At 40.1% G+C, this 27,450-nt stretch overlaps 1 protein-coding gene across 4 annotated transcripts in view; it reads right to left on the bottom strand.

The window, feature by feature from the left end:
* Window positions 1-224: 224 nt before the first annotated feature.
* ccser2a (coiled-coil serine-rich protein 2a) overlaps window positions 225-27,450 on the bottom strand; it is a 37,645-nt gene continuing 10,419 nt past the window's right edge. Inside the window, exons 2-13 of one of the 4 annotated variants that reach the window (XM_057343325.1) lie at window positions 24,842-25,978; window positions 23,455-23,737; window positions 23,129-23,337; window positions 15,259-15,358; window positions 12,427-12,532; window positions 10,965-11,133; window positions 10,704-10,769; window positions 10,253-10,351; window positions 9,659-9,769; window positions 8,434-8,515; window positions 6,501-6,540; window positions 3,721-3,890 (exon numbers count right to left, since the gene is read on the bottom strand). In XM_057343325.1, the coding sequence (XP_057199308.1) occupies window positions 3,830-3,890; window positions 6,501-6,540; window positions 8,434-8,515; window positions 9,659-9,769; window positions 10,253-10,351; window positions 10,704-10,769; window positions 10,965-11,133; window positions 12,427-12,532; window positions 15,259-15,358; window positions 23,129-23,337; window positions 23,455-23,737; window positions 24,842-25,936 (2,421 nt within the window). In that variant the 5' untranslated portion in view covers window positions 25,937-25,978 and the 3' untranslated portion in view covers window positions 3,721-3,829. Of the gene's footprint in view, window positions 3,891-6,500; window positions 6,541-7,323; window positions 8,321-8,433; window positions 8,516-9,658; window positions 9,770-10,252; window positions 10,352-10,703; window positions 10,770-10,964; window positions 11,134-12,426; window positions 12,533-15,258; window positions 15,359-23,128; window positions 23,338-23,454; window positions 23,738-24,841; window positions 25,979-27,450 lie in introns of those variants that run through there. The other 3 variants (XM_057343326.1, XM_057343327.1, XM_057343324.1) reach the window with 3 other exon arrangements.

The following is a 27,450-nucleotide window of genomic DNA, read 5'->3' as shown; positions in this document are numbered from 1 at the left end:
TCAGAATGTCACACAATTTGTTAACAATGTGTAGATTTATATTATAATAAACAAGGAATCTGGTATAACATAATGAAAGTGATGTATTAGAATCTGCACAGATATACTGCAGTGTGTAAAACGTTATAGGAAAAGCTGGAAAGTGGGGCGAGAAAACGTCTTTGGCATGGAGGCAAAATCGACGACTCATTAAAAAACACTTCAACAGCATGAATATTATTTCTGAACTTTATTAAAGTCACACACACCTTCACTGGAACAGCACACTAGGACAGAGCATCGAAACATAAATAGTGAAATAAAAAGAAATTTAAACGCAATAAAATGACAAAAAACTGCATCTGCCCTGGTCAAAAAAGACAACAATCTCTCATATTGGAGGTTGAAACAGGTCATTTAAAGTGCTTAAATTCTTTCCTCTGTTGGTAAACATTGTGTCTACACAAACGTGTAAGGTTGCATTCTCACACTTGGTAACAACAGGTGAGCAACACAACGTGACAAGTATATGGATAGAAAAATAGGGCTTTTTATTTTATGCTCTAAAAAGATTTTTTGTAATAAGAATCCATAGGAAGGCATAGACACGGGCTGCAAGACATGAGTGTATTACACAACAGTATGTATGAGCATATTTCTTTTTGCGATTTGGGGATCTAAAGTATATTCTTTTTATTTAATGATGTCTTCTTCGTGCAGGTAACTGTACTCGTGCTGAACTGCAACTGAGCAGTAATGTGTTAAAAATATCAGCATTTCAGTTTCTGTCATTATATTTGAACATAAAAGTGCAAAAAACGTATGCATAACATACTTTACATTTAGAACATATCTATCTTGTAACACCGTTACACAGTTCCTAGCAATCTTGTCATGTCTCAAAAATCTCTAGCTCAGTATTTAATTATGAGATGTCTGTTCAAGCCATTTACAGGTGTGTCGCGTTAATAGGCAAAGAAGACAGATCAGACTAGCTGTGAGCAGACACTTCATTGACATGAGCCATTCACCCCTCTGACCGCAGCAGACGGAATCGATGTACATCTGCAACTTTCCATTAGCCAGACCACACTGCATTACGCAGGACCTCTACTCTTGCACATGCAGGGCACAGATACAGAAAAAGATAAAAACACAAACAAACCATCTCGAGAGCATTACAAAACAAGCTCTGCATTGATTTTCTGCTTAGTATAACCACAGAGGTGTGAGAGAGAAGCGCACACACAAATATCCTTGTTTCATTGATTTTCTTTAGGTGGATTTAGACATGGCTGCCCATCTCGGCTTTGGGTGTCTTGAAGTATGTGGCCCATGCAAGGTGTGTTTCAGCACTCAGAGTCCTGTGCATTGTGGGAAAATGGCAGTAAATCAATTTCGCTATAGATTAAATGTCCATGGTGTGATGTTATTTCACACGTCGAGAGTAAAGTATCTGTTAAACTATATATGTCAGAGTTATACTGTATATTGACACATCTGCACACACTATGGCTGCAGTATGCAAACACACAGGCGTGGGCTCTTGCTATGTTTAAAATAATTGTGTGGATTAGTAGAGATGTACATGTTTTTCCATGCAAATGATCTTGCTGTATATTTCTGCATTGTAGTGTGATTACAGAACAAGATGTTATACGAAGTCTGTGAAGACATGCAGCGAGCACAAACCCTTAAAGTACTGACCATCCGCTTCATGAGAATAACTCGCTGATATATTTCTGAAATCTGACATGATTTTGGGAACAGAAAACCTTTCTTTAGTGAAACCAAGACCAACATCCATCCATCCCAGATCAAGTAAAACAAATAGTATATAGAAAATGTTTCTCACACTGAAATACGCCTACTGTGGTCAGCAGCCAAGTATTTATACCTTTTTGGCACCGTTCAAACTGTCCAATTAGTCTCAAAACTACACCATTAATTCAATTTTCCCCTGACACTTATCCGTCAACATCAATAAATATAATTTACTGCTTGCAAAGCCAAACATTTACCGTTTGGCATCTGTGGTCAACTCAAAATACCAAAACCTGAGAATTTGCTCATGTTTGTACTCTTTTGTGCCTTCAATTTTCTTAGCATAAATATTTCCAGGCTTGTCCCCAAAACAGGCCACAAAATCTTTCTTACAGTAAATGCATCCTGCAGTATTGGAGCAAAAGGAGCAGCTTAATGAAGGCATTTGAACCGTAAACATCTTTATAATGTTTAAATAATTAAGAAGCATTATTACAGTACGTACGCAATAGGGAAAAATGCAAGTTTCTGCCTCAAGCACAATTCATAATAAAGAAAAAAAACTTCATCAATACAGGAGGCATGGGTCTAATTAAAACCACAATGACTCAAACCACAGTGAAAAAAAACGACCCGAAAGCTGGCGGATTTTTCTGGGGTACCGAAAGAACAGGCGTGAATTGATTGACGTGATAGACTGAGTCTATTCATCCTTCAAAAAAGCTCCCGGACACAAACAATAATATGTTTTCTAGGCGATGACGTGGGGAGCTTGGTGATGTAAATGTCACAAACACCCACTAAACGTGAGAGCCAAATCCCCGCAGGTGTCCACAGGACATGCCGCTGGGGAAAATATCAAGACACGGAGGGTCTCAAATGAGCTTCACAGGCAGCATAGCACTGTACTCATGTCACCTACAATTTGTTTAAATATGAAGAAAAATAAAGTCTACTGTATTATATGCAGTCTGTCATATTCTTCTCCAATCTTTTCATTGGGAGTAACAGAGGATCAAAAAAACGTACAGTATGAAGTTACCGTGAGTGGCAAAGGTTACTCAGGGGTTATGGAATGACAGATGATCAATGACCTCAGCTTAACATAAGGACACTGGCTAAAAGATCAACTGTGTGCGATAGAAGCACTGATTGTGACACGGCTTTGTTGCATAGTTAGATGCATAGCTTAGTTGCTTCGTTTAGCTTAGACAATCTATTTATTATTGTCCTGTGAGCCTAGCCACTAAAAAACACTGTCTAGTGCAAGCAGCATCTGTGTGCATGCATTTAGGGAGGTAGCCTGATCTGTGTCTGTGGCTGCAGCTTACGCTCTGTGGATCTTTGGCTTTGCAAGTCTTGCAGAGACACCGAGCAGAACTGAAGCCTAGTTTCCTTCATTGGGGGTCTCTTTTTTTAACATAGGACAGCACACCCAGAGTCTCATTGTGAGCTGAACCGACACACTGTAAACCTCTGTATGGAGGAGGAAGCGGCTTGGCACTGTGGTTCAACGTGGATCCAGGCTTTGCCTCACTACCACCCCCTAGGTTGGGGACAGTCTCTCTTCTAACCACTGGTGGCCCAGGCTGGGACAACACGCCCAGAGACCTATCTCGATTCCCTGAACTGACGCATGGTAAACCTCTGGTCGGAGGAGGGAGCTGCTTCGCATTCATTGCATTGGGTGCAAGCTTTGGGTTTGCCTCTGTACTGCCCCCTTGAGGCAGAGCAGAGAGAGTGAACCGCCTGTGCAGGCGAGGACCCTGCAGGACACGAGGGCTAAAGAAAGTCAGGGCCGTACGCTGGACTTTGTTGTGTTGGTTATGTGGGGTTGGTTTTACAATATGTTCTCCGTTCTGCTGTGAGTCACTCTCAAGGTTGTCTTGGATGCGAAGGTGGGTGCTAAGCAACTGGCTCAGCTCCTCCGGGTCAGGAAGAGATCTCGACTGCTTGTGAGGGACTCCAGCCGTTCTGGGAGCAGGAGAAGGAACTACAGTAGTACAGGGGGCGGGAAAACGGGAGGCGGGAGACCTCTCCCCTGGAGTGCAGGCATCACTGCGGTCCCCGGTGGGGGCTGTTCTTGCTACTCTTCCCTGGATGAGGGAGTCGTTGGGGATGTGGCTGATGGGCTGAAGTATTTGAGGCTGTAGAAGACACAATACAGAACATTATAATAAGAAAATAAAGTGATTTTCATCCTAGAGTAGAGAAAATAATAAGCAATAGTGATTTTCATCCTAGAGTAGAGAACATATAGTACGACACTTTGAACAGTGTGTGAATGCGTCACTCCTCCGAAAACTAAACTCTGTAAACACAAAACTCTGAAACACGAGTGACAACTGTTGTAAACACAAACAGGATATGACATAATTGAGGTCATTAAATGTCTGGTGCAAGCTGAATCTAGGAGTGGATGAGCATGTATGCTAGTGAGTTTGTGTAAATGCAACGCACTCGACAATGAATGCATCAGGGCACCGTGACACACAGGGCAAGAGGTGTTTTTGTCTCTGTTGCTCTCTCATTCTCTCTCACTGTCTGTCTTAAGTATTGTTTCTTTTAAAAAAAAGAGCACAGCGCTGTGTACTGAGACCGCAGCACCCCCTAGTGGCCAGCTATAGTTTCATTCAGCATCCAACATTTCGATGCATGCCGTGATCATTGTAATGTGAATACTGCCTGCAGATACCATCAAAAAGCAGCATTGTGAAGAAACCAACAATCTGAGAAAAAAAAAAGAAATACCAAAGCATTATATTTAAAAATAGCTATAGGAGCAACATGGCCTTCGCATACATAAACTGAATAAGAATATAATACGGGCAGACAGGGGTACGTGAGTGTGTCAAAGTGTTTGTGTGCGAGCAGGAACGCAAACTGTCTGTGACTTCAGAAGCGCAAGGCTACAGACAGTCACTTCCTCTGCGTGACGTCATGAAGTCTCTAAGGCGATGAGATGTGGGCGGACACCTGCAGGTAACACATTCATAATACATTCATCCTTGTGTTTCTCTCTCTCTTAGAGAGAACAGACAGGTCCCAGAGACAGTGAACTTTTAAACCCTGTGAGGGCCAAACAATGAGGGCAGTTAAGAGGAGCGCCCCCTGTGTGATGGAGAGAGAATGGCACCTGCTAAAGCAACCAATACGGTCAGATTTTTACTAAGGAATCTTGCACAAATTCGATTAAAATAATATATACTAGTACATTAGTCTCTCAACAGCCTGAACAAGATAAAGTCAAACTCGTGTAATGACACATAAACGGGGTATATGCACACGGAGCGATGACGTCCTTCCGCCAAAATCTCTGCTAGCTCCGTTACATACAGAGCCATGGGGAACAATGGCGTTTCGCTTCAGGATGCAAACACTTCGCCATACGTCGACAACCAAAAAGGAGAAGCACTTCAGGCTATCCGTTTCAAGGTACATCAACAAATATGAAAAAAAGCCAAGTGAACTTTTGCACTTACTAGAGGCATGATCACAGAGGCACTAAACAATGATCACCCGTAGTGCTGTCGGTTCGCCGAAATTTGAACGCTTTCTTACTAAACACATCATTATCACTTGGTGAAAAATCCCCGTAGTGCTATGAGAGTGGAAGTGACCTAGCTGGCAGCGATTTTAGCGGAAGTACGTCATCGTCCCGTGTGCACATACCCTATTGCAATTCTGTATAGAGCCACAGCTGTTTTATGCAAAAGAAATGCTGTTGGTATGAAATCACAACACATGCCCTGCTGTTACATGCGTATTGTGCAGCCTAAGAAATCATCACAACCAAACATGCAGCATCATTCCAAACAACAAAAGAAAAAAGATGTTAAACAGACAAGAGAAAAACAGTTTGCTGTTGGCAGTTGCTCTGCCTTCGTGGACTGAGTCGAACATGTGTTATTCCACAGAGCCCTATATATGGATTTCTCTATAAATACCTGAATGATAAGGTAAACAGCATCTTTCCAGTATAATGAGATCGAATGGAGTCAAATATGTCTTTATTCAACTAAGCTAGAGCAACACCCAAGGCTACAGAGACGAGCGGGGAGAATTAACTACCTCCGAAATGTCTCACAAGATAACCTCCGTAACACTTTCACTGAATATTACAACAGAATGAGCTGTAATAAAGTCTGCCTCTAATTCAGTTATTCGTCTTACTGTTGGCTTTGTGTGATAAAATGTGGCCATTTCGATAATAGAAGGGTTTTTAATATCCTGGGTTTGTGAAAAAAGAGGTTTTAATACCAACTCCTCAGGACTTATCGGATCATTTTATTTTAATTGTCCTCTAAAACTGTGTGTCCCTTGGCAGTAACAGGACCAAGGTGTGTGTGTGTGTGCGTGTGTGTGTGTGTGTGTGTGCGTTTGATGTCTAAACCCCAGTCCACCTGTGCAGACAGATAAATGTTTGGATAGTCTCTGTAAGCAAGCTGGCAGAAGTGGTGGTTTTCCCAGAAAGCACCAGTAAACACTGGAGCTCAGTCAAAGCAAAGACAGATCTAACATACCCACAGCAATCACAGGCCTCAAAGGAAGAGATGAACGGTTACACTGGGACTAGGCAAAAGAGAAAGAGTCGTGTCAGCTGTGTGTATTTGGCAATAGGTATTGAGTGCATGTGTAGAATGCGAATGAGAATTGTTCAAATTCGCACATGCAAAAAGAAAACACGACAAGCATGCACTGGTCAATAACTTCACGTCAAATGACCATGCAAAGGCTTTTAGTAGCTGTTACTGTACCACGCTGTGTCACGGAAGTAATGTACAAGATGCTCCACCCCTGTCCAGGGGCATTATGGGATAAGCAGAGGGGGGGAAACAACACAGTGTTCTCAATTAGGAAATAGGAAAAAGGGAAGAGAGTGAAAAAAGAACGTTGGGAAGGGAAAGGAAAGATGGAAAGAATACATTTGTGAAAATGAGAGAAAACCGAGATGGAGGGAGAGAAGAAAATGAGTTAGATCTGTCTAAAAAAGTTTACAATATCAAAACAATCCCGCAAATAAAACTGTATGGCAGGTATATTCTTACTACTTGTACATTTATTAGTGGCTTCATGCCATAACACAAAACTCTGGATTAACTAAATGAATCCCTTAATCTCACATAAACCATTATTGAGTGCAAGTGGTTCCAAATGACATACTATCTATACACTATGCACTTAAACAATGCACTGTGTACTCTACCATCTGGTGTATGCATTTTCGAAGTGTAGTATTGTCTCAAATGTATCTGTGACTGTTGAGTGCAAGAATTGTCCTGTGTTCCACACTTCATTTTTTCAAATAAATAAGTTTATCATAGTGTGCATGTCTTGTAAAAATTTTCAATTTTAAAGAGATAGTCTGTTATCATTTACTCACCCTCGAGTTGTTCCAAAGCTGTATAAATGTCTTTGTTCTACTGGACATAAAGTAAGATATTTGGAAGAATGTCAGTAACCAAACAGATCTCATCCCCCATTGACTACCATATTTATTTATTTTCCCACTATGGCAGTAAATGGGGGACGAGATTTGTTTGGTTAGTGACATTCTTTCAAATATCTTCCATTGTGTTCAGCAGAACTAAGAAATGCATACAAGTTTGGAACAACCTGAGGGTGAGTAAATGATAACAGAATTGTCATTTTTGGGTGAACTAATCCCTTTAACAGACTAATTACACTATTTACACTACAAAATGGTGCACAATTTTGAAACATAGAACAGTGCACAAGTGTGAGATTTGCACCACAGAGAAGACAGCAATAACACTGTTAACACATTGTTTATTTATTTACTATTAAATAAATGAAACAGTCCAACAAGTTGATTTTGTATGTTGCACTTAACTGAACGCGAACGGGTGGTTTCCCGTACAGGGTTTGAGTCTAGTCCTAGATAAAAAATAAAGGTGAGAGCTGTCCAAATTGAAAACCACTTGCACTGCCGTGTTTTAAAATGTGTATTGTATGTAATACAAGTAAGTAATACAAAAGTAATGTTTTTTGTAAGGAATATTTGTAAAAACTTTTTATATGTCCTAATGTAACTAAGGCTTAGTCCTGGTTTAATCTAATCCCTGTCCGGGAATCTGCCCCAATATGTGTTGTTAGAGTGTACAACTGTGTCCAATCCCCATTTACACACAGACACACACACACACACACACACTCTACAACAGCTGCGTGTGGTCAAGCTGGTTGCAGTAACATGTTGAGTTTTCGACTGACCGCACTGGTGCTCAAAGATGTTTACCCAAAGCCCCTGAACAAAACACACCTGAAGACAGACATCACAGCAGCAGAGCACAACTACACACACACACACGCACACACACACACGCACGCACGCACATACACGTGCAGAGTAATGGATGGTGTGTCCAGCCAGCAGCCCATCAAGACCCGAAAGAGACACTTCATTGTCTTTAGAGAAACTTGAAACTCCCTTTCACTTTTCCATCTTCAGTATCATTCTATCACACATGAAATCTCTCTGACGTGCTCTGACACAGCCTGACAACCCTTGATATAACAGATGTTTTGTTTGTGTATATACTACCTTTTTACAAGTCTACAGAGAGACAGCATCCCAGAAAGACGAAACAAAGAGAAAGAGATAAGAAGAAAAGAAGTTAAACTGTTTGCCAAGGGGACGGGGTCAGAGGTCAGGGGTTAATGACTCACTCTGTCGACGTTGAGGCATGCTGGCACGAGGTGCAGCCTGGTACTGGCACTGCCAGGGAGAGGGGAGAGAAGTGGATGCAGCCTGCAATACACACACACACACACACACAGAAAAACCATGACACACACAGCCGCCCTGCGAGACACGACACAGTGCACAGGCACTCACAGCTGGGGATCGAGAGAAACTCCAGCAAACCCGAGACAAACGTAGAGTTCAGGAGACACACAGTTCTCTGAGATGAACTACCATGACAAATGTTTTTTCCCTGTGAAGTGGCAATTTTGGAGATATGAGGCATTTTTGCTTTCATTGGATGAGAAAAATGTTTCAAAGAGAACCGCGTTGGTTTAGAACAAAAAGCTGATTAAATTAAACCTGAAGAATGATGACGTATTTCTGCGTTTTTAGTATGAAATAAATAAAACACTCCTCTGGACTTTTCTTTACGCTGATGGCAAAAAAAGAACAACATTACTTCAGGATCACTTAAAAATCCTGAAGTGAAGTAGTTTAAACACTAGCATACGCACACACCAAACATCCAGTTTGTTTTCCACAACAACTTTGTCTTTCTCCCTCATTTCCACTTTGAAATTCTTCTCATCCATCTCTCAGCGAGTTACCTCATCTCACCTCTCTCTAATCTCTCCAGACGCCGGCCTTTCGCCGAGTGCTGTTAGCTTTAGTGATTGTGCGCCGGTCTTCAATAACAACACGTCCCCCCGTGACCAGCCCAGGCTGGGACTCTGAAAGCTAAGCCACCTGGGTGGGTGCCGCGCTGCTTCACTTAAATAGGAGATGACAATCATTCTGTACTCTGTAGTAGATGCCCGCTTTCCCCTGGCAGCTGCAAATTGGCCAAATCGGCACCTCGGCAAACGAGAATCCGCTCCGGTCGTCCCGCGAGACCGCCGGGCTATTTCGCAGTGAAAAACGAAGGCGAGCGAGCAAAGGACGGAGAGGGAAAAAACAGAAGGAATGCGTTGTCTGATTTGTTAGCCCTGACAACACATTTGCTTCTTGCTTTTGTAAACAACTAACCACCTACAAACATTTCAGGGGTTTAGGGGGAACAGGAAATGAGAGTAAGAGCGACAGCTCAGCAAGGACGCAGATAAGCACATCTTCACTTCGCTGACATTTTGGGGGATTTTTTGGAGTCGTGACGATGCAATCATGTTGACATGCATGCTGCTAGCAGGATAGAGAGAAAGAACTCACAGCGTGGTGATGATGGGGCGGCCGCCACGCCGTCTGAGTGGATTTATCGTGATGTTTTCTTCTCTCACCTTTGACCCCACACTTTTGATGAAGACACTGACATCTCACCGACTGAGAGAAAAAGAGATAAAGCAAGAACTAGAGTTTTTTTTGTATTTGTGTTGAAATCTAAATCCGCAATCATAAGCAAAAGTGACGCTTACTAATACCTACTGTACCCCTAACTACCACGAAATTTTGTTCTAACGTAAAGAAATCTAATTTACATTCATCTTTGCTCTGCCATCAGCATAATAAAAGCCGGTTAAGTTCATTAGCACTAATGATATAATTGCTTAGCAAAGCTGACATTAATTCGGAGTAAAGGTGGAAGGGCATGTGTTGATGTACCATTTAGCATGTTTTTAGGACTGCTTACAAACAGTACGAGACATAGGTGTTTTTGAAACGGGCAGACGTGGAGTGCTCACGGCTGTAGTATCTTCTAGCAGAAGCTGAAAGCTTTGATTAGCCTCTCATGTATTATGTATTATCAATCAATACAAAATGTTCAAAAAGAGTGCGAGTGCAAATGCGTCTGGAATGCTGGCTCACAGATTCCTGTTGCTGTTGGTGTGTGAGCTGAGTGATGATTTTATCTTTCTTTTTCAGCTCTTCCCTGAGATACGCCACCTCCTTCATCATCTCCTCCATCTGACAACACACAGAAACAACAAAAATATAAACACATATGCAGGTGGAATCAACACATATGCTGCGTGTCAAATTACTGGATTTGATCATTAGACCTGCCGCTGTTTATTACTGCATGTCAAAACGAATCAAACAACAACATTGACAAAAAAAAAAACAAGAAAACAACAAACTGATCTTAATTTTATTTTTGTTATTCATTACTGACAATTTATTCAAAAGGACTTTTGTAGCTATTGCGACAACCTCATATAAAGCTCTTTTGCATTCACGTAAATAACAGATTTGTATTTACATGTGTATTTGTGAACCTGTGGAATACAGAAGAGGTTGTCCATGCGATTTTACAGACCTGCTGGGCTTTACGGTCATCTTCGCTGGTGTCCAGAATCTCCGGCGTTATCTCACCGTCATCCATCTAAATAAACACACACGCAAACTATTCAAGAGAGTCTTTTCGGTTTACAACTCATTTCATCTCATCATCTGTCTATTTTCCTCTTTCACAGTGACATGCACGCACACTCGAAGCAGTTCAGGGGCTAACAGCTGCGTATGTGTATCCCAGCTGCCAAGAAACAGCCAAATGCTTGTTTTGATGCGTGTGCAATACCTGCAGAAGACTGTGAAGTTTTAGCAGCTGTGATTTGACAGAGGTGCAGTCATCAGCCATGTGTTTGAGAACGAGCTCGTCCAGCGCCGCCGCGTGGCCGTCACGATGAATCGAGGGATTCAGAGGCCGGTGGACCGTTCGACAGCCGTCGTAATGCAACCCAGACAGTCTAACAGAGTGAAAGAGTTCAGCGGAAGACTCAATTGAAGAAACGCTATCACTTTCTCAGAAACAAGGTTCGTACAGACATTGTATACTGAAATTACAGGACTTTCAAGGACTTTTCAAGAACATTTATTTATTTTCAAGGACTACAATTAGAGATGTCATTTATCACAGAAATTCTTTGTTAATCTTAAAATTTGAAAGAGTTAGAGATAAACAAAATGTAATAATAAAACAAATGTGGTACATGAAGTATACAATGACTGTGGCAACTAAGGTAGCGTTAGACTAACAATTTCCAGTTCAGTCTGAAATTTATCAAGTATAAGGCCACCTTAGTTTCCACTGAAATTCGGTCATAATAAATTATTCTTGGTTATTTCAATGTTTCTATTTTGATAAGATATACAATTTGTTAGTTTACATTGACATTAGTAGTTTAATCGTTTAAAGAACAAGCATATATCCAAGATTAGTGTTTCTCAAACTTTTCAGATCAAGCACCACATATAGTAAAATTAGACTTTACCTTTACTAGACCTACTAGACAATATTTCAAATACACCTACTCACTGCCATTGAAAACCACATGAATACCACAATAAAATTAAAAGTACAGCTGTCAATCTTTACTTGACCCACAATTCAATACATTTCTCCCCCCATTTCTAATTTATTAATTAAAACATGTGAAACTCATTGGCTTTTTATTTACCAGCTGTTTTTAAACTAAAGGACATGCATTTTCACATTTTTTCAAGTAACTCCGTAGTAACGGCACACAAGCCATTTTTGTTTTTGCATTGCACTCTAAACTGTAAATTATTTTTACGGGGGATTTAACTTTTTTATTGAAGAGAGATAATTATGTTGTAACTATTTATATTGCCTTCAATAATGTAAGCACTTTTCAAGCACCTCTACATAAATATGGCTGTTTTCAAGGATTTTCCAGGACTTAAATAAAAAAATTCAAGCACTTCAAAAACCTTGTACGAACCCTGGAGAAACAGCATTGGTATTAAAAGGGCTGTGTGGAAAATCTAATTTTCCTTGATATTTTTAAACAAAGGTGTCTGATGTCAAACTCTTAGAACTTAAAATTTCCTCTCCGATCCAATATTTTAGGATATGTCAGGGCAAGTTATTTTTAGTTAAGATATATATTTTTTAACTCATCATCTTGAAGTCGTTTGGCCAATAATCGTGTAGTGAAATTCTGCTATTGTGCCATAATACTGACAGGTAAGCAGTCACCCTGTTGAGCATGTATTTGTTTGTGTTCTGGAGAACTCACCTGTTGTCATTTTGAGCATGATCCATTCCACTCCATCTCTGCTGTCTCCTCCTCCAGTGAGCCGGCCGGCCCCCCCTCTCAGAGCGCTCAGAGTGGGCCATTCCATCTGCATGCAGAGGGGTCAACAACACCAGTCAATGACAGACAAACAAACAAATAAAATACTATTTCCCCATTCAGTCCGTAACACTCATACACTTGTAAAGAAAGTGTTAAAGGTTGCCCAGCGTCCTTCCAAATCCACAGTTCTTTTTTCTGTGTCTTAGACTTTAGATACAAAGCACTTACACTGCCTGAGGCGAGAAACCAGGGCACACTAACATTTACATTCTCGGAGGCATATAAAACTGTCTGTCTTTGGATATTCTCTGTAAAAGTATATCTCTATTCTTCTCACTAAATCCCTCTCTCTCGCTGTCTCACATACAACGTAAGACAGCACTCAGAACAGACAGAAATCTAAACTAGCCCAAAACAAACCTGCTACATTCCACTTCTCCTTGTTGATCGTACCAAAGCCTCAGAAAAAAACAGCCTGAAACTATTCTGAATGACACATCGAGAGAAATACGCCAGTTCAAATTTGACAAAAGACTATATCCAGCCCGACAAACATTCCCACAGTTAAAATCTGAAGTATTTCTAAAAGTACGCAGCAAACTTTCCTGAAAAACTTCTCGCGACTTTCTCAGCTGAGCAGTTGAAGAGCCAATAACTTTTACGCCCTGCTGGAACGTGGGTGTGTGTGTTTGTGAGTTCTGGGAACTCCCTGGGAACACTGACCAGAATCAGACACACATTCAGACACACAGCTGTAATCCCTTAGCCCCAGCTCCTTCAGAAGAGAAGAGGAGTTGGACGTGCTGCAAGACTGGTGGTGTTTTTCGGCTGGGTCGACACAGCCCTCAGGCAGGGCCTCCCTCTGGTCACGGGAACCAGCGTCAAAACAGCAGGTCTTCCTGCCTGCCAAGAGGGCAGATCGACCATGGAAGGAATTAAGAAGGGAAGGAGAAAGCCAGAGAGGGAGGGGGCCTAAAGTCATCTATTCCCTCCTCCAAGCTCTTTCTGGATCTGTCCCCCCTCACATGACTGCAGGGCAAAACGCCCGGGGCTATAAATACCGCACAGCGCGTGTTGTAAAAAAGAGTGAATTATATTCCCCTTCTGACAGCGCCTGCCAAAATACCAAATGTAAACACAAAACAAGCAAAAAAACACAGATGCTCAATAAACAAGAGCTTTTTTATCAGCCACTAACTGTTGATAGATCCAAGCGGACCAGTCCCGTGTGGGAAGCGTCCGCCCCACACTCTTCCTGTATACAGAGGAAGCACTCATTTATTGGAACGTAACCAGGGTGTGGAATTTCTCTGAGTGTCTCAGAAAATACAGAACCTTCCTGTGTAAAGCTTATGACCTCACATGTTATATATCCCAGAGACTGACAGGAACAAGAAATGATCCACGCAAAAGAACATTTCCAAAGCCTAAAACCTTAAAACTGAGAATCAGATGATTCACATTACACTTTAAAGGGACCCACATATAAAAATTCTGTCATCATTTTTCCCTTCAAAAGAAGATATTTTGAGAAATGATTTTGTGTTCATACAGTCGAAGTCAAAGAGGATCATGTTGTTTGGATACCAACATTCTTCAAAATATCATCTTTTGTGTTCCGCAGAAGAAAGTCATACAGGGTGAGTAAAGGATGAAACAATTTTGGCTAAGCTATTATTATAACGGTCTTCAATAGCTTCAGTGTGAAGACAGAAAGTACAACATTTGAGCATTTGCTATTTATAACGCCTTATGTTACAATAACAGACAATTTATGGGGGCTAAAACAGTGTATAAATGTCAAGAAGCAACTTTAAAATGTTATTTTCAACACATAGTAGTCCTGCTGAGTCACAAAAAAACACAGAACAGTAGATTAAAATGGTATAAAAAATCTTGAAACGTGATCTGTCACAGCACCAAAAATAAACACTTTCCCTTATAAAAATTCCACAAACAAAAGCATCACTACATTCTTTAAGCCCACCCAGCAGTTGGGGTATAAATAAGCAAAGTCCTTCCCCACTGTCATGTAAACTTATAAACATGCTGCTGGAAAATAAGTCTGTTGTTCTCTGTCGCATTAGCCAGCTGCGTCAGATCAATCAAACAATATGTCTCAGAAATAAACGAAATCAAATACATCATCTTTTGTTACTGTATTCATCCTCAACAATCTTCATTACTGTCCAAATGATTTCAAATAAAGACATTAAGCTGCAGAAAACTTGCCATTTGAACAGTCATTATTCACATTTACATTTGGTTGTGATCAATCAGCATGCTGATTAAAGCTGAACAGCTATCACGTCTATGCAAACAGAAAGCGATTGGAAAGTGATTCAATAGATCTCAGACAGATCAACACAAGGTTGATTAGGTTACAGATCTAGTCAGTGGATTATTCTAGCTATAAAGATAAACAGTGCTGAACAGAATTAGATTCATTTGTTCAGTCATTTATTAACCAGACTCACAGGTTTGAGAAAATATGGTGGGGACGTCAATCAGTAACTCTTTTCACAAAAAACACAGACCAAGATCTTTACAAAGTAATTCTAGTAAACTTTCCGTAACCATTATCACAGTTGTGCTGTTTGGGGAGGCAGTAAAACCTCGACCTTGGTTCGTTGATTGCAGGTTTTACTACAGAACTGAATTTCTGTGTGTGTGTGTGTGTGCGTGCGTGCGTGCGTGCGTGCGTGCGTGCGTGCGTGCGTGCGTGCGTGACAGAGTGTGTGTGTGTGCGTGTGTGTGAGTGTGTGTACTAACCACTGTGCAATGCCCCGTCTTCTGGCAGATCCACATCAAGCATGAGGTCATCTTCCTCCAGGTCACATGACCCAGTGTAATCTAAGTTGTTGAGAATGTCCTAAGAATGACAATTGAACAGAGAGACAGAGAACCGCTGTAAGTTTTGAGTGGTGGCAACATCTAGTGCTTTATTGTTCTGAAAATATTTCTTGGAAATACATCTGAGAAAAGCAGAAAGATTTTACACGCTAGACTTTTGGTAGACTTAAGGGTATTTTTATTATAATAGTGTTTTAAAAATTTTGAACAGTATTTACAATATACACTCACCTAAAGGATTATTAGGAACACCTGTTCAATTTCTCATTAATGCAATTATCTAATCAACCAATCACATGGCAGTTGCTTCAATGCATTTAGGGGTGTGGTCCTGGTCAAGACAATCTCCTGAACTCCAAACTGAATGTCAGAATGGGAAAGAAAGGTGATTTAAGCAATTTTGAGCGTGGCATGGTTGTTGGTGCCAGACGGGCCGGTCTGAGTATTTCACAATCTGCTCAGTTACTGGGATTTTCACGCACAACCATTTCTAGGGTTTACAAAGAATGGTGTGAAAAGGGAAAAACATCCAGTATGCGGCAGTCCTGTGGGCGAAAATGCCTTGTTGATGCTAGAGGTCAGAGGAGAATGGGCCGACTGATTCAAGCTGATAGAAGAGCAACTTTGACTGAAATAACCACTCGTTACAACCGAGGTATGCAGCAAAGCATTTGTGAAGCCACAACACGCACAACCTTGAGGCAGATGGGCTACAACAGCAGAAGACCCCACCGGGTACCACTCATCTCCACTACAAATAGGAAAAAGAGGCTACAATTTGCACGAGCTCACCAAAATTGGACAGTTGAAGACTGGAAAAATGTTGCCTGGTCTGATGAGTCTCGATTTCTGTTGAGACATTCAAATGGTAGAGTCAGAATTTGGCGTAAACAGAATGAGAACATGGATCCATCATGCCTTGTTACCACTGTGCAGGCTGGTGGTGGTGGTGTAATGGTGTGGGGGATGTTTTCTTGGCACACTTTAGGCCCCTTAGTGCCAATTGGGCATCGTTTAAATGCCACGGCCTACCTGAGCATTGTTTCTGACCATGTCCATCCCTTTATGACCACCATGTACCCATCCTCTAATGGCTACTTCCAGCAGGATAATGCACCATGTCACAAAGCTCGAATCATTTCAAATTGGTTTCTTGAACATGACAATGAGTTCACTGTACTAGAATGGCCCCCACAGTCACCAGATCTCAACCCGATAGAACATCTTTGGGATGTGGTGGAACGGGAGCTTCGTGCCCTGGATGTGCATCCCACAAATCTCCATCAACTGCAAGATGCTATCCTATCAATATGGGCCAACATTTCTAAAGAATGCTTTCAGCACCTTGTTGAATCAATGCCACGTAGAATTAAGGCAGTTCTGAAGGCGAAAGGGGGTCAAACACCGTATTAGTATGGTGTTCCTAATAATCCTTTAGGTGAGTGTATATACATATACACAATAAAATATGCAATATGAAAAATAAATGTATTATCTTTATATATAACAAGTTTTGATCTCCAAAAAGCCTTTTTCCAAAATGTACATCTTGAAAATGGGGGGTTGTCTTATAATCAGTATAGTCTTATATTCAGAAGAATATAGTATGGTAATTCACAGATGTACGCTGACATAATTCAAAGATAGTAAATGAATGCTACATGAATAGACCTATACTTTTTTGTTTTTTATTCATAAATCAAAACAGGGACTTTTGGGGCAATTTGATTATTTGAAAATGCAAAAGCACGTGTCAAGGTGAAAATCATTGCCTCAAGAAAAAAATCAATAGAAAATGAAAGCGGACGTTTCAAACTGTGCTATTAAAGATGAGGTAACACACGCAGTTTCTGCCAATCTCATATTAATCTTGAGTACCTATAAAATAGTATTGCATACTTCGTATCTTCGAAGTATATATATCAAATTTGATCAAATTTATAAAAGACAGATACTGTACGATTGTTTCAGGAAAAAGTCAAGCTCCTGGAGGCGTGCGGGGGGCAGAACTCCAGCACGAGCACACAATACATCATCGCATTATCCCTGCATAACTGTTGATTCACTATAAGTTTATATATAACATATGACTTTTTGAATTACAGTTCATGTCCGGCATCTTTTAGCGCTGGGACCGTGCCATCTATCAGTTTCAAATGATCTCCAAATCCAGCGTTATGGCCACCGTATATATAACATTCATCACCAAAATGCAGTGAGCAAACAAACACAGCTGAACTTCCATCAGCCGAGTGAAGCGGCATTGATGGGCGTGCTCTTTCTCACACTGGCTGGTTGACGCGTGGGCATTCTCTTTCTCTCGTGCGGTTCATGTCCGCATCTTTTAGCGCTGGGACCGCGCAATCTATCAGTTTCAAACGATCTCCAAATCCAGAGTTATATCCACCTTATATATAACATTCATCACCAAAATGCAGTGAACAAACAAACACAGCTGAACTTCCATCAGCCGAGAAAAGCGGCATTGATTGGCGTACTCTTTCTCATGCTGGCTGGTTGACACGTGGGCATGCTTTTCCAGAACAATTGTCCATTAAGGTACTAAGAATCCTTGTTACGAAGTGGGAATCCATGTTCGAAAAAAAACTTTCCAAAACCTGGCGGAGTGAATTGAGCACAGAAATACTATGACACACATTCAACTCGTTTTTTGACAAGTTGACCATGTTAAGCTTTAAAATCCAGCACGCTTTAACAAACGGGAGATTAACAATTCAAGAGTTTTTAATGCATTTTTAAATCGATTCTGAACGTTAAATCTGGCTCAGAGAGTTCAACACATAATAACCTCTTTGAAGAAAGGCATTTGTTACATTTCTATGTGCTGAAAATGAAATATTGTTAAAAATACCGTAAAACAAGCCCTGGCACCTCTAGCCTCAAACTGCACCAAGCAAAGAACACTACTTTGATGTGACCCCGATGAAGAGTCTCAAGAACTTGGAGAATGGGGGGCAGGACTAAACTGAAGCCCTTCCAGATACATTTAGCTTATTCATCAAGTTAATAGTTTACATAAAACAGAGTTTGACAGTCAAATATCTATTTTCTCATTTATAAATTAAATTTATTTCAGTAAAGTGTCTTAGACATTTAACCAAGTCTGTGTACAAAACAACTTTCTTGTACTGGTGCTGGTGATTTATTTACATTAACAATTGAACTTCCTCTTGTGGAAGTAGGACGCCTTTAAAAGGCTTGTTTTTTTTAATTGGTCACTTGACATTTAACAGATGCTTAAACAGTACACTAATTGCAAGGACATTTCCTATGAATCAATGTGGGGGTAAGTGTCCCGCTCAGGGGCACAATGCTGACAAATGGGTCGCAGTAAACTTCCAGTTAATGATTCATGTGCTACCTTTAGTTCGAAGCTACAACCTTTGCATTTCCATCCCTTAACCTATGCAACAGCTAAAACTGCACTGCACATATAGAATGTTACATTATAAAGGTTATTGAGCTACATAAAACACATTTACATCTCCAAGAAGATTCTTGTTCAGAAAGACAAAGTACGGTGTGAAATATTTTGCATAATATTCATGTAAAAAGGACAGCTGTGGCAAAGCACGATGGTACAAATTCGCTCTCAGCACACTTCAGAGAACATTATCGATCATGCTATCCATTCACAGCAGAAAGATAATGTGCAAAATGTCTTTTCAAGCTGACACGTTGTTCTCAAATATCTTTCATCATATTTATACCTATTTAAACAGAAACAAGCCTCAGGCCTAAACACGGAGCTACTACACGCCCCCAAAAACACCCACATGTACCGTACAGCCAACAGTACATTGTCTCAAAGTGAATACAAAGTGCATTTAAAGAACCAAGAGTTGACACCCTTTACCCCCACACACACACACACACACACACACACACACACACACACACACACACACACACACACACACACAGAGAGAGTCTCCAGGCCTTACTATCTCTTACTCTCTCCGTGTATAAAGGGGCTTAGTCACGGCAGGTTGCTTCAAAGGAAATGACATTTCACTGCACTGGGCGGCAGCTTAGACACGCAGCCCAAGCTCCATCAGCACTCTCCTTCTGCGCAGAAAGAGCAGGCATATCGCAGCTCATTTCACATAGACCTGCACAGATCGGATTAAAGATCCCTTTAGAGCTGGACTGATACAGACAGAACTTCAGATAAAATTTAAGAAAGGTCCTATTAGACAAGCCACAATTCTGATCACATTTCACACAATCTGAGCCCTGCACTTGGGACTCAAGCATTATATTTGAACGGGATTAAAAAAAATTCCTCAATCATATTACACAGAGAATAAAATGACACCTAGCACTTGTTTAAAAATATTTCGATAATGTTGTAATCGATCTAAGTTTTGAAGTTGATTTTAAGAAAATGTTTAATAAAACATTGCATATCAAGTTGAAGTTATTGTTTTCATTCAAACAGTTCCAGAAACTGTGATTCATGTAGATTCATTTACAACAACATCCATCATTCCACACTCATTCGCATCGTCATTTAAGTTACGTCTTTGTTATAGTCCCACAGGGATGAAGTGTTTTTATAGGCCGATCCGTATGGAAGTAAAATAGAGACAAATGTGTTTGAAGCAAAAAGACGTGCTGAATAGCACTAACTGAAAATGATGCATTGTATTAACAGTGCTCGCATTTTAAGGTTCTGCAATTCAACATGGTTGCATATTTAAGCTGTGAATTTTTCAAATGGAAACATTTCACACACAGTTTCACCATTTAAAAATTAAATAATCAAAATTTCATTTTAAAAACTTTTATAAAATACAATAAAATGCTTATATTTATAGGATTTTGGAAGATTACAAAATTAAGCTCTCTGATAAACAAATGTTTATGATACTTACACACAGTTTGTCTCCCAAGATAATCTTTAAAAATAAACTTACAATTTTTTTATTTTTGAAGCCTAAATACAATTTTGAGAAGTAAAAAGCTAACATAAGGCTATAAACAGACTACATCATGGTCTCTCGACATCAACATCACCACCATCTTTCACAACATCTTCACTAACAGAAGTTATTGTTGGAGTGGTAAATAAAGATATTGCCACTCCAAAACATTCCATCCTGTGTCAGAAACAAATGCCAGGAAAAAACACCATAAAAAGAAACAAAACTTATAAATTATTCAGAAAGCTAAGTCTAGGGATTATGGATGAGGGTTGAGTTCAGTTCAGTATAAAATTACAAATACGTTCTCAAATAGATTTACATACACACACATATTTTAGACACATATTAGTTTTTTCTCAATTACAGGATATCACAATTGTGTCTAGAGTGTTTTAGCATTATGCTTTCACAGCATCACCAGCATATCTCAGAAAGCAATAATGGCCAAGCTTCATAACTGCCTTAAGAATAAACAGCATTTAATGCTTGAGATTGTTTTGCTGTCAATATAGATTCAATTTCAAACTGGCACTGCCCCCCATAGATCCACCAAACACACGCAAAATGCAGGACTCTGAAAGGGCCTTAAGGAAACGTAGGGCTCCAAAAGATTAAAGCAAAATAAAAGAGACTCAATAAACCAATAACCTAATAAATTAGGATGTGATTATGGGGCTTAAGTACTTATAGAAATTATTCAAATCCTGCTTGAAGCATAAGCAATGTCAGTAAATGATAAAGTGTAAACAATGAGTTATAAGTCTCCGCTAATTAATGCTGGAACAGCAGCAGATAAAACCATGTCCCAGAATCACTTAGTGTAGTGAACACAAAGGCTTACGCACCTAACTCATTTATTCACTAATGAATTGGCCTGTAAATGCCTCCTGCAAGACAGACTATATATAGAACAAATAAACAACTCTTAACTGAGCCTAACAGGGTATGCACTTTGAAGTCAAAGTCAACCAAGGGATTAAACACACAAACAAACACGAGGAAAGAGGAAAAAGACACGGAAGGACAGAAGGGAGATGCTCTTAAAGTTCATACTGCCCTCTTGTGGACTTAGGAAATATTTTTATATTATATATATATATATATATATTATACATTACATATTATGTAAGGGAGTATTATGTTATTTCCGTTACAGAAAATCTTATTCTAAATTCTACAATGTCAATGATTTTCACATAACAATAATATTTATATAACATATATTACATTATGAGTTGTTAGAACACTTTGACAGTTGTGAGTGGTTGCTGGTATAAAGTTGCACATCTAAAAAACGGTTTTTGAGTGATCATTTATTAGGACATTGCTATGCTGTTGCTAGGTATTTTTGGTGGTTGCCAAGGCAGAGCTATTTGAGGTGTCATTCATTTCTACAAAACAAACTGTGTGGGATTAGTTATGAGTCTAATTCTAATACTTGGGATTATGAGTTTAATTCCCAACTCCTAAATATGAACAATAATTACAGTGCAGTTTAGCATACTAACAAAAAACACAGACAGACAGAATGTTCAATTCCTTGCAATACCGTCAGCACACCACTAGATGTCACTCAAAGACTTGTTCAACCTAATGCACAGCCACTTAGGTGAACTACATTAGTGGAAAAAACAATACAACTATGATAACAATGACTCAGACACCATTCAATTTATACACAACCCTATTACATAATGCTTGTCATGGTTTGCCTGCTTGTACTATGCACCAAATGTACTGTTATTTGTTAAGGGACTACAAAATATTGGGACTACACGTGACAAACATGACACCACAAAAAACTATTCACCATTCCGCTTCATCTTCATTCATTATTTCTTAAGTAATGTTTACAATATTTTTAACTTGTGCAATGATTTGAGGGTATGTCAGACTTTAGAGTGTGCACAGTTGATTATACTAGTACTTGACAAATACTTATTATAATACTACTTAACGGGATAGTTCACCCAAAAATGAAAATTCGGTCATCATTTACTCACCGTCAGATTGTTCCAAACCTGTGTACATTTCTTTGTTCTGCTAAACACAAAGAGAGAGATTAGGAAAAATGTCAGTAACCAAACAAATCTCATCCCCCATTGAATCCCATAGGTTTTATTTTCTCTACTATGGCAGTAAATGGGGGATGAGATCTGTTTGGTTACTGACATTCTTCTAAATATCTTTCTTTGTGTTCAGCACAACAAAGAAATGTTTACAGGTTTGGAACAGTCTGAGGACGAGTAAGTAATAACAGAATTTTATTTTTGGGGTGATCTGTCCCTTTAAGACGCAATAATTTTAATGTCAAACACTGTTTAGGAATGATGCAAACTGGAACGCAAGGCGTTTGTGTTTTCTCTTCATTCTAAGATTCCTGTTCTACATTCCACAGATCGAATCATACAGTAGAAATCATTAAATGAAAAATATCCCAGCTGGTTTTAGTCCGATCAGAAGCTGGAATGTTAAGCGGTACTGTTCCGCACTGGCACCAGATCAAGGGGCTCTGGAACAGCTGAGGTAAAACAGCACTTCCCTTCACAACGGCAGATTCTGCAGTCAGAACGCTGCAGTCACGGGTCAGAACCATAGAGGCTAATCCATAATTAGCAGAGAAATAATTAGCAGGATAAGGTTGTAAGGCACAAGCACACACACAAATTCGTAACACAAATGCGATCTCGTGGAGCAAAGGAGAGATCTGTTTATAGACAAAATTTATCATTTATTTTTGACTGTCTGAGTCTGCTAACAGTCATACTGTTGCTCTGTAGGAGAGCAATGAGAGTAAACCTTGACGTGAATGATCATTTTGGCGAAGTGTGTGTACTCACAATGCTGTTGAGGTCTGACTCATAGCTGCTGCAACGGTGCATGTGCGTGTTGTGTCCCAGCGGTTCCATTCCCTCCTCATCCCACATGTACGTTCCCCCGGAGCTGTTCGAGGGTGACAGCTCCAGAGAAGAAGCTGCAAGACAATCTACATCAGGGGATGTGAGTGACGGCCCATGAGGTGGTCCAGCCCTGAGATCTGCCTTACCACCTGAGAACAAAGGTGGGAGAATCATATGGTGAGAATATGTAAGATATGTCATCAAGTTCTCTCCTTAGATAATGTTATTTACATGATTTTCACAAATGCATAAATTGTAGCATATACCTCCCAGACCAATCCCAGTCCATTCCATGGTCTCATTTAAGAAGTTCTGAAGGCGTGTCTGGGTGGATGTGGCCCCAAGACTTTTGTTATGCGAGATCCCATTCTGTGATTGGTCCCCTAGGTCGTCAAAGTCATCAAGGAACTCCTCACTGGTGTCGTTCCTCTCCAGAGAGGATGCAGAGGAGAGAGACATGTCCTCTGGGCCCTCCCCTTTGCATCGGAGGTTCCCATCCAGCCCCTGCTCGGTCAAGACCTCCTCTGGGGAATCTGCATGAGCTGATGCCTTTTCAAAAGAAAAATACAGCTTTAGAGCTAATTTAGCTTTAGTTGACTTCTCTTGAAGTGGCAGCAAATTTCCCTTTTCTCTCAGGTACCCATGTGACGGCAATTTTTCAACACACTATAATACCTATTTACCTTTTCCAATTCAATCACGGTACCATAAATACACAGTTTTATTTAGACATTTTCAATGAATCCACTAATAATTATATCACAATAAACATATTTTTGAATACCGACATTATTTAAACTGGAACAGAAACACTCAAAGGCCCAGTGTTTGAAATATAGCAGCATCTAGCGGTGAGGTTGCGAATTGCAACCAACGGCTCACTCCACCCCTCCCTTTCGAAGCACTACAGTGGCTGTCACAGGACTAAGATGTCATCACGTTTTCGTTTCTTTGCTGGAGGAGATAACGTATTTACGAAACGCGCTCTGTAGAGCAGTTTGTTTGTTTAGGGCTACTGTAGAAACAACATGGCAAATTCCATGCAAGGGGACCTGTGGTGTATGTAGATAGAAATAGCTCATTCTAAGGTAATAAAAATATAACGCTTCATTATTTAAGGTCTTTTGCATTTCTGTCAATAGATCCTCCAAATAATTACACACTGGACCTTTAAATTTAAAAGAGGACTGTATTAACGATATAATAAATACTACAAAACGGTTACCACACAATAAAAATATTAAGGCAAAAATTATGTATCAATGCAACTTTCATGAAGTAAAATCACATTAAGCCTTCCTTCCAATGGAAAAATTGTCCCTGATCGACTGTGAACAGCAACAAATGTTTCATTTATGTTGCTTAGTTTGCTGCACAATGATGCACAGAATCGTACACTTAACCAATCAAAAACAAGCACTGGAATTAACCATTCTTTTTTTAAGCAATAAGGTACTCTAGGCTAGCACATTATCGTGAATAAATCACAGCTGAAGGGTGTTGTTAGGCATGACATGAAGCGGACAGACAGAAGCCTTCAAAATATATCTAAAAATCCATTTCACCTTTATGTTTCTTGAAGAAAAGTCCCCCTAAATATTCTAAATATTGAATTATACACGGTAATAATACATGTTAATTGTAGATACTTACACTCTTCATGGCACAGTGGGGCGGCTCTGGGGTAAGTGGAGGGGTTATAACGTCATTCACTACAAGTGTCCTCCCAACCACTAGAGGGCACTGTGATTTGGCAGCAACTGGTCGATTAAGCCTGCAAGCCTGTAATGAGGGCTTTGTCAACACAGAGTTGGGTAGAAGAGGTCTTTTTATGACATTAGGGGGTGTAAAGCTGTCTGGCGAAGTAGCAGCAGCTGGGAGTTGGTCTGAAAGCCCCTTTCTAAACCGCAACCCCCCTAAACCGAGTGCCAGTCGGCCTTTGCCAAGGCTTTGGGGAGATTTGAGACCAAACGTTCGTGGAGGGCGTAGCTGTGTATTAGCCAGCGGTTTTGCTAACTCCACAGCCTTGTTGAAAGAGAAGGACCGTATCATGGGTGCATTGGTTGGTGAGGGTAGCTGCTTAAAATGAGTGAAGCTTTGAGAACGCACCATATAGTCAGGCACGATAGACTGCCGTGACAGGCTGTCATTGGAATGGGACAGGCTATCCCTGGAGCTACTTCCATGAGATCCAGAGTGTGCTCTGGGTCGCTGGAGTCCTGAAGAAACCATCCGCCCAGGGGCTGACCCCACAGGAAATGTTCCATTTTGAGTTGGCTTGGAGCATGAGTTTTTTTGGGTTAAGTCCAGAGTGTTGGCGGTTGTTGTGATCCGAGAGTTTTGGGGCTTTGGTTTAGGACTTGGAATTGACTTGGGTACAGGTTTGGGGCTTCCAGTTGAAAAAGAGGAGGCAGACCCGTGTATTTTGGTTGAGCAAACAGAAGGGCTTTTTAACTCCCTGTTTGCTGGAGAATGCAGGGAACGGATGTCTCTCTTCTCCTCGGGCGGACGACTCTCATCAGGGCTTGTAGGGTCCACTGTCCCACCACTCTCCTTTCTCCATTTCATAGAAAAGGAAGAGGCTCTGATCAATCCATTTGGCTTAGCAGGGGGACTTTTGACTTCCTGTACGGGTGCAGTCTGGGTTGTCCCATTGGGAAGGGGTGAGGGGGTGCCATTGACTGGGCGGGCACCGAATTTTGGTAGTCTGGACACCATGGGAGACTTACTGAGAATCTTCTGTTCCATCAGCAAATAGCAGAATCATGGATGGACCAAATATACAGAGACCTAGAGGGAAACAGCAAAGAACAGATTATATAAAGTCAATTTGTTTAGCCATAAACTTCTTTTATTAGCCATAACCAATTTGTTTTTTCATTATCACCGTTTCAAACCAAATAACAACCAAACATAAATGCTAATTAGTAATTTAGTAAAACACTGTCCCCATAGAAAACTCAACAACTGATGAAACTACTGTATCATCACATCAAGAAACTAGTTCAATTCTTGACACTTCACTAGTCGTCCAAATGTTCAATATTGTCATGAAATTATTAAGTAGAAGCTTAATAACTCATTTCGTAATGTTTTGAATTTAAATGTATTAATTTAGCTTTTTATCAAAAAGAGGAACAAGCAAAGATTTTACAAAACCTAACCAATGTTCCTCAGGCATCTATTCCTATTATAGCACCCGTAGCCAAGGTGAAACTTGCTTTGAAACACGCGATTATGCTCGCCACGTGAGCGCTTTGACGTGACGCGCCGCTTTCCCCCGTTTTGGGAGACGTGTGCGGAGTCACCAGAGACTCGCAGTGCAAAGACATGAGCCAAAATAAACAAACCTAAAGACAAAGAGTCGCAACACACTAAAAATGCTCATCTAATAGAAAGTAAAGAGTAAAAATCTAGGCAAGTTATGAAAATGTACTAAACGATATCGGATCAATTCTGATAATGAGATTTATTATTTATTTATATTTATCTTTTGGCTATATCATATGTATGTAGGAAGATAGACAACATTTATAACAATGAGGTATGAATATATGCACAAACAATGAGAGTACAGTATATGCTGTTATAAACTGGTGTTCATGGGGTCTGTACTGTAGGTCTTTATCGCTCTTCACTTTCTATTAGATGAGCATTTTTAGTGTGTTGCGACGCTTTGTCTTTAGGTTTGTTTATTCTGGCTCTTGTCTTTGCACTGCGAGTCTCTAGTGACTCCACACGCGTCTCCCAAATTTATGTAGTTATGGTGTGAACCCCGCTAATCTCCTGAATTAAGAATTATTTTTAAAACGTTATTTTTTATAGTTATAATGTGAACGGCCCTTAAGAGTGAATACCAAATGTAAGTCTTCCTTTCAATGTTGGAGCTGATGCGATTGAGTGGAGATAGGGACCAATTCGCATAATCACATATCATTTAATATACTAAATGAGACAGGGATGTACAAACCCGATTCCAAAAAAGTTGGGACACTGTACAAATTGTGAATAAAAACAGAATGCAATGATGTGGAAGTTTCAAATTTCAATATTTTATTCAGAATACAACATAGATGACATATCAAATGTTTAAACTGAGAGAATGTATCATTTTAAGGGAAAAATAAGTTGATTTTAAATTTCATGGCATCAACACATCTCAAAAAAATTGGGACAAGGCCATGTTTACCACTGTGTGGCATCCCCTCTTCTTTTTATAACAGTCTGCAAACGTCTGGGGACTGAGGAGACAAGTTGCTCAA

This window comes from Triplophysa rosa, linkage group LG10 (assembly GCF_024868665.1).
Source record: "Triplophysa rosa linkage group LG10, Trosa_1v2, whole genome shotgun sequence".
Lineage (NCBI taxonomy): Eukaryota > Metazoa > Chordata > Actinopteri > Cypriniformes > Nemacheilidae > Triplophysa > Triplophysa rosa.
The sequence above is the reverse complement of the archived record's forward strand: the minus strand, read 5'-3'. Positions and strand labels throughout refer to the sequence as shown.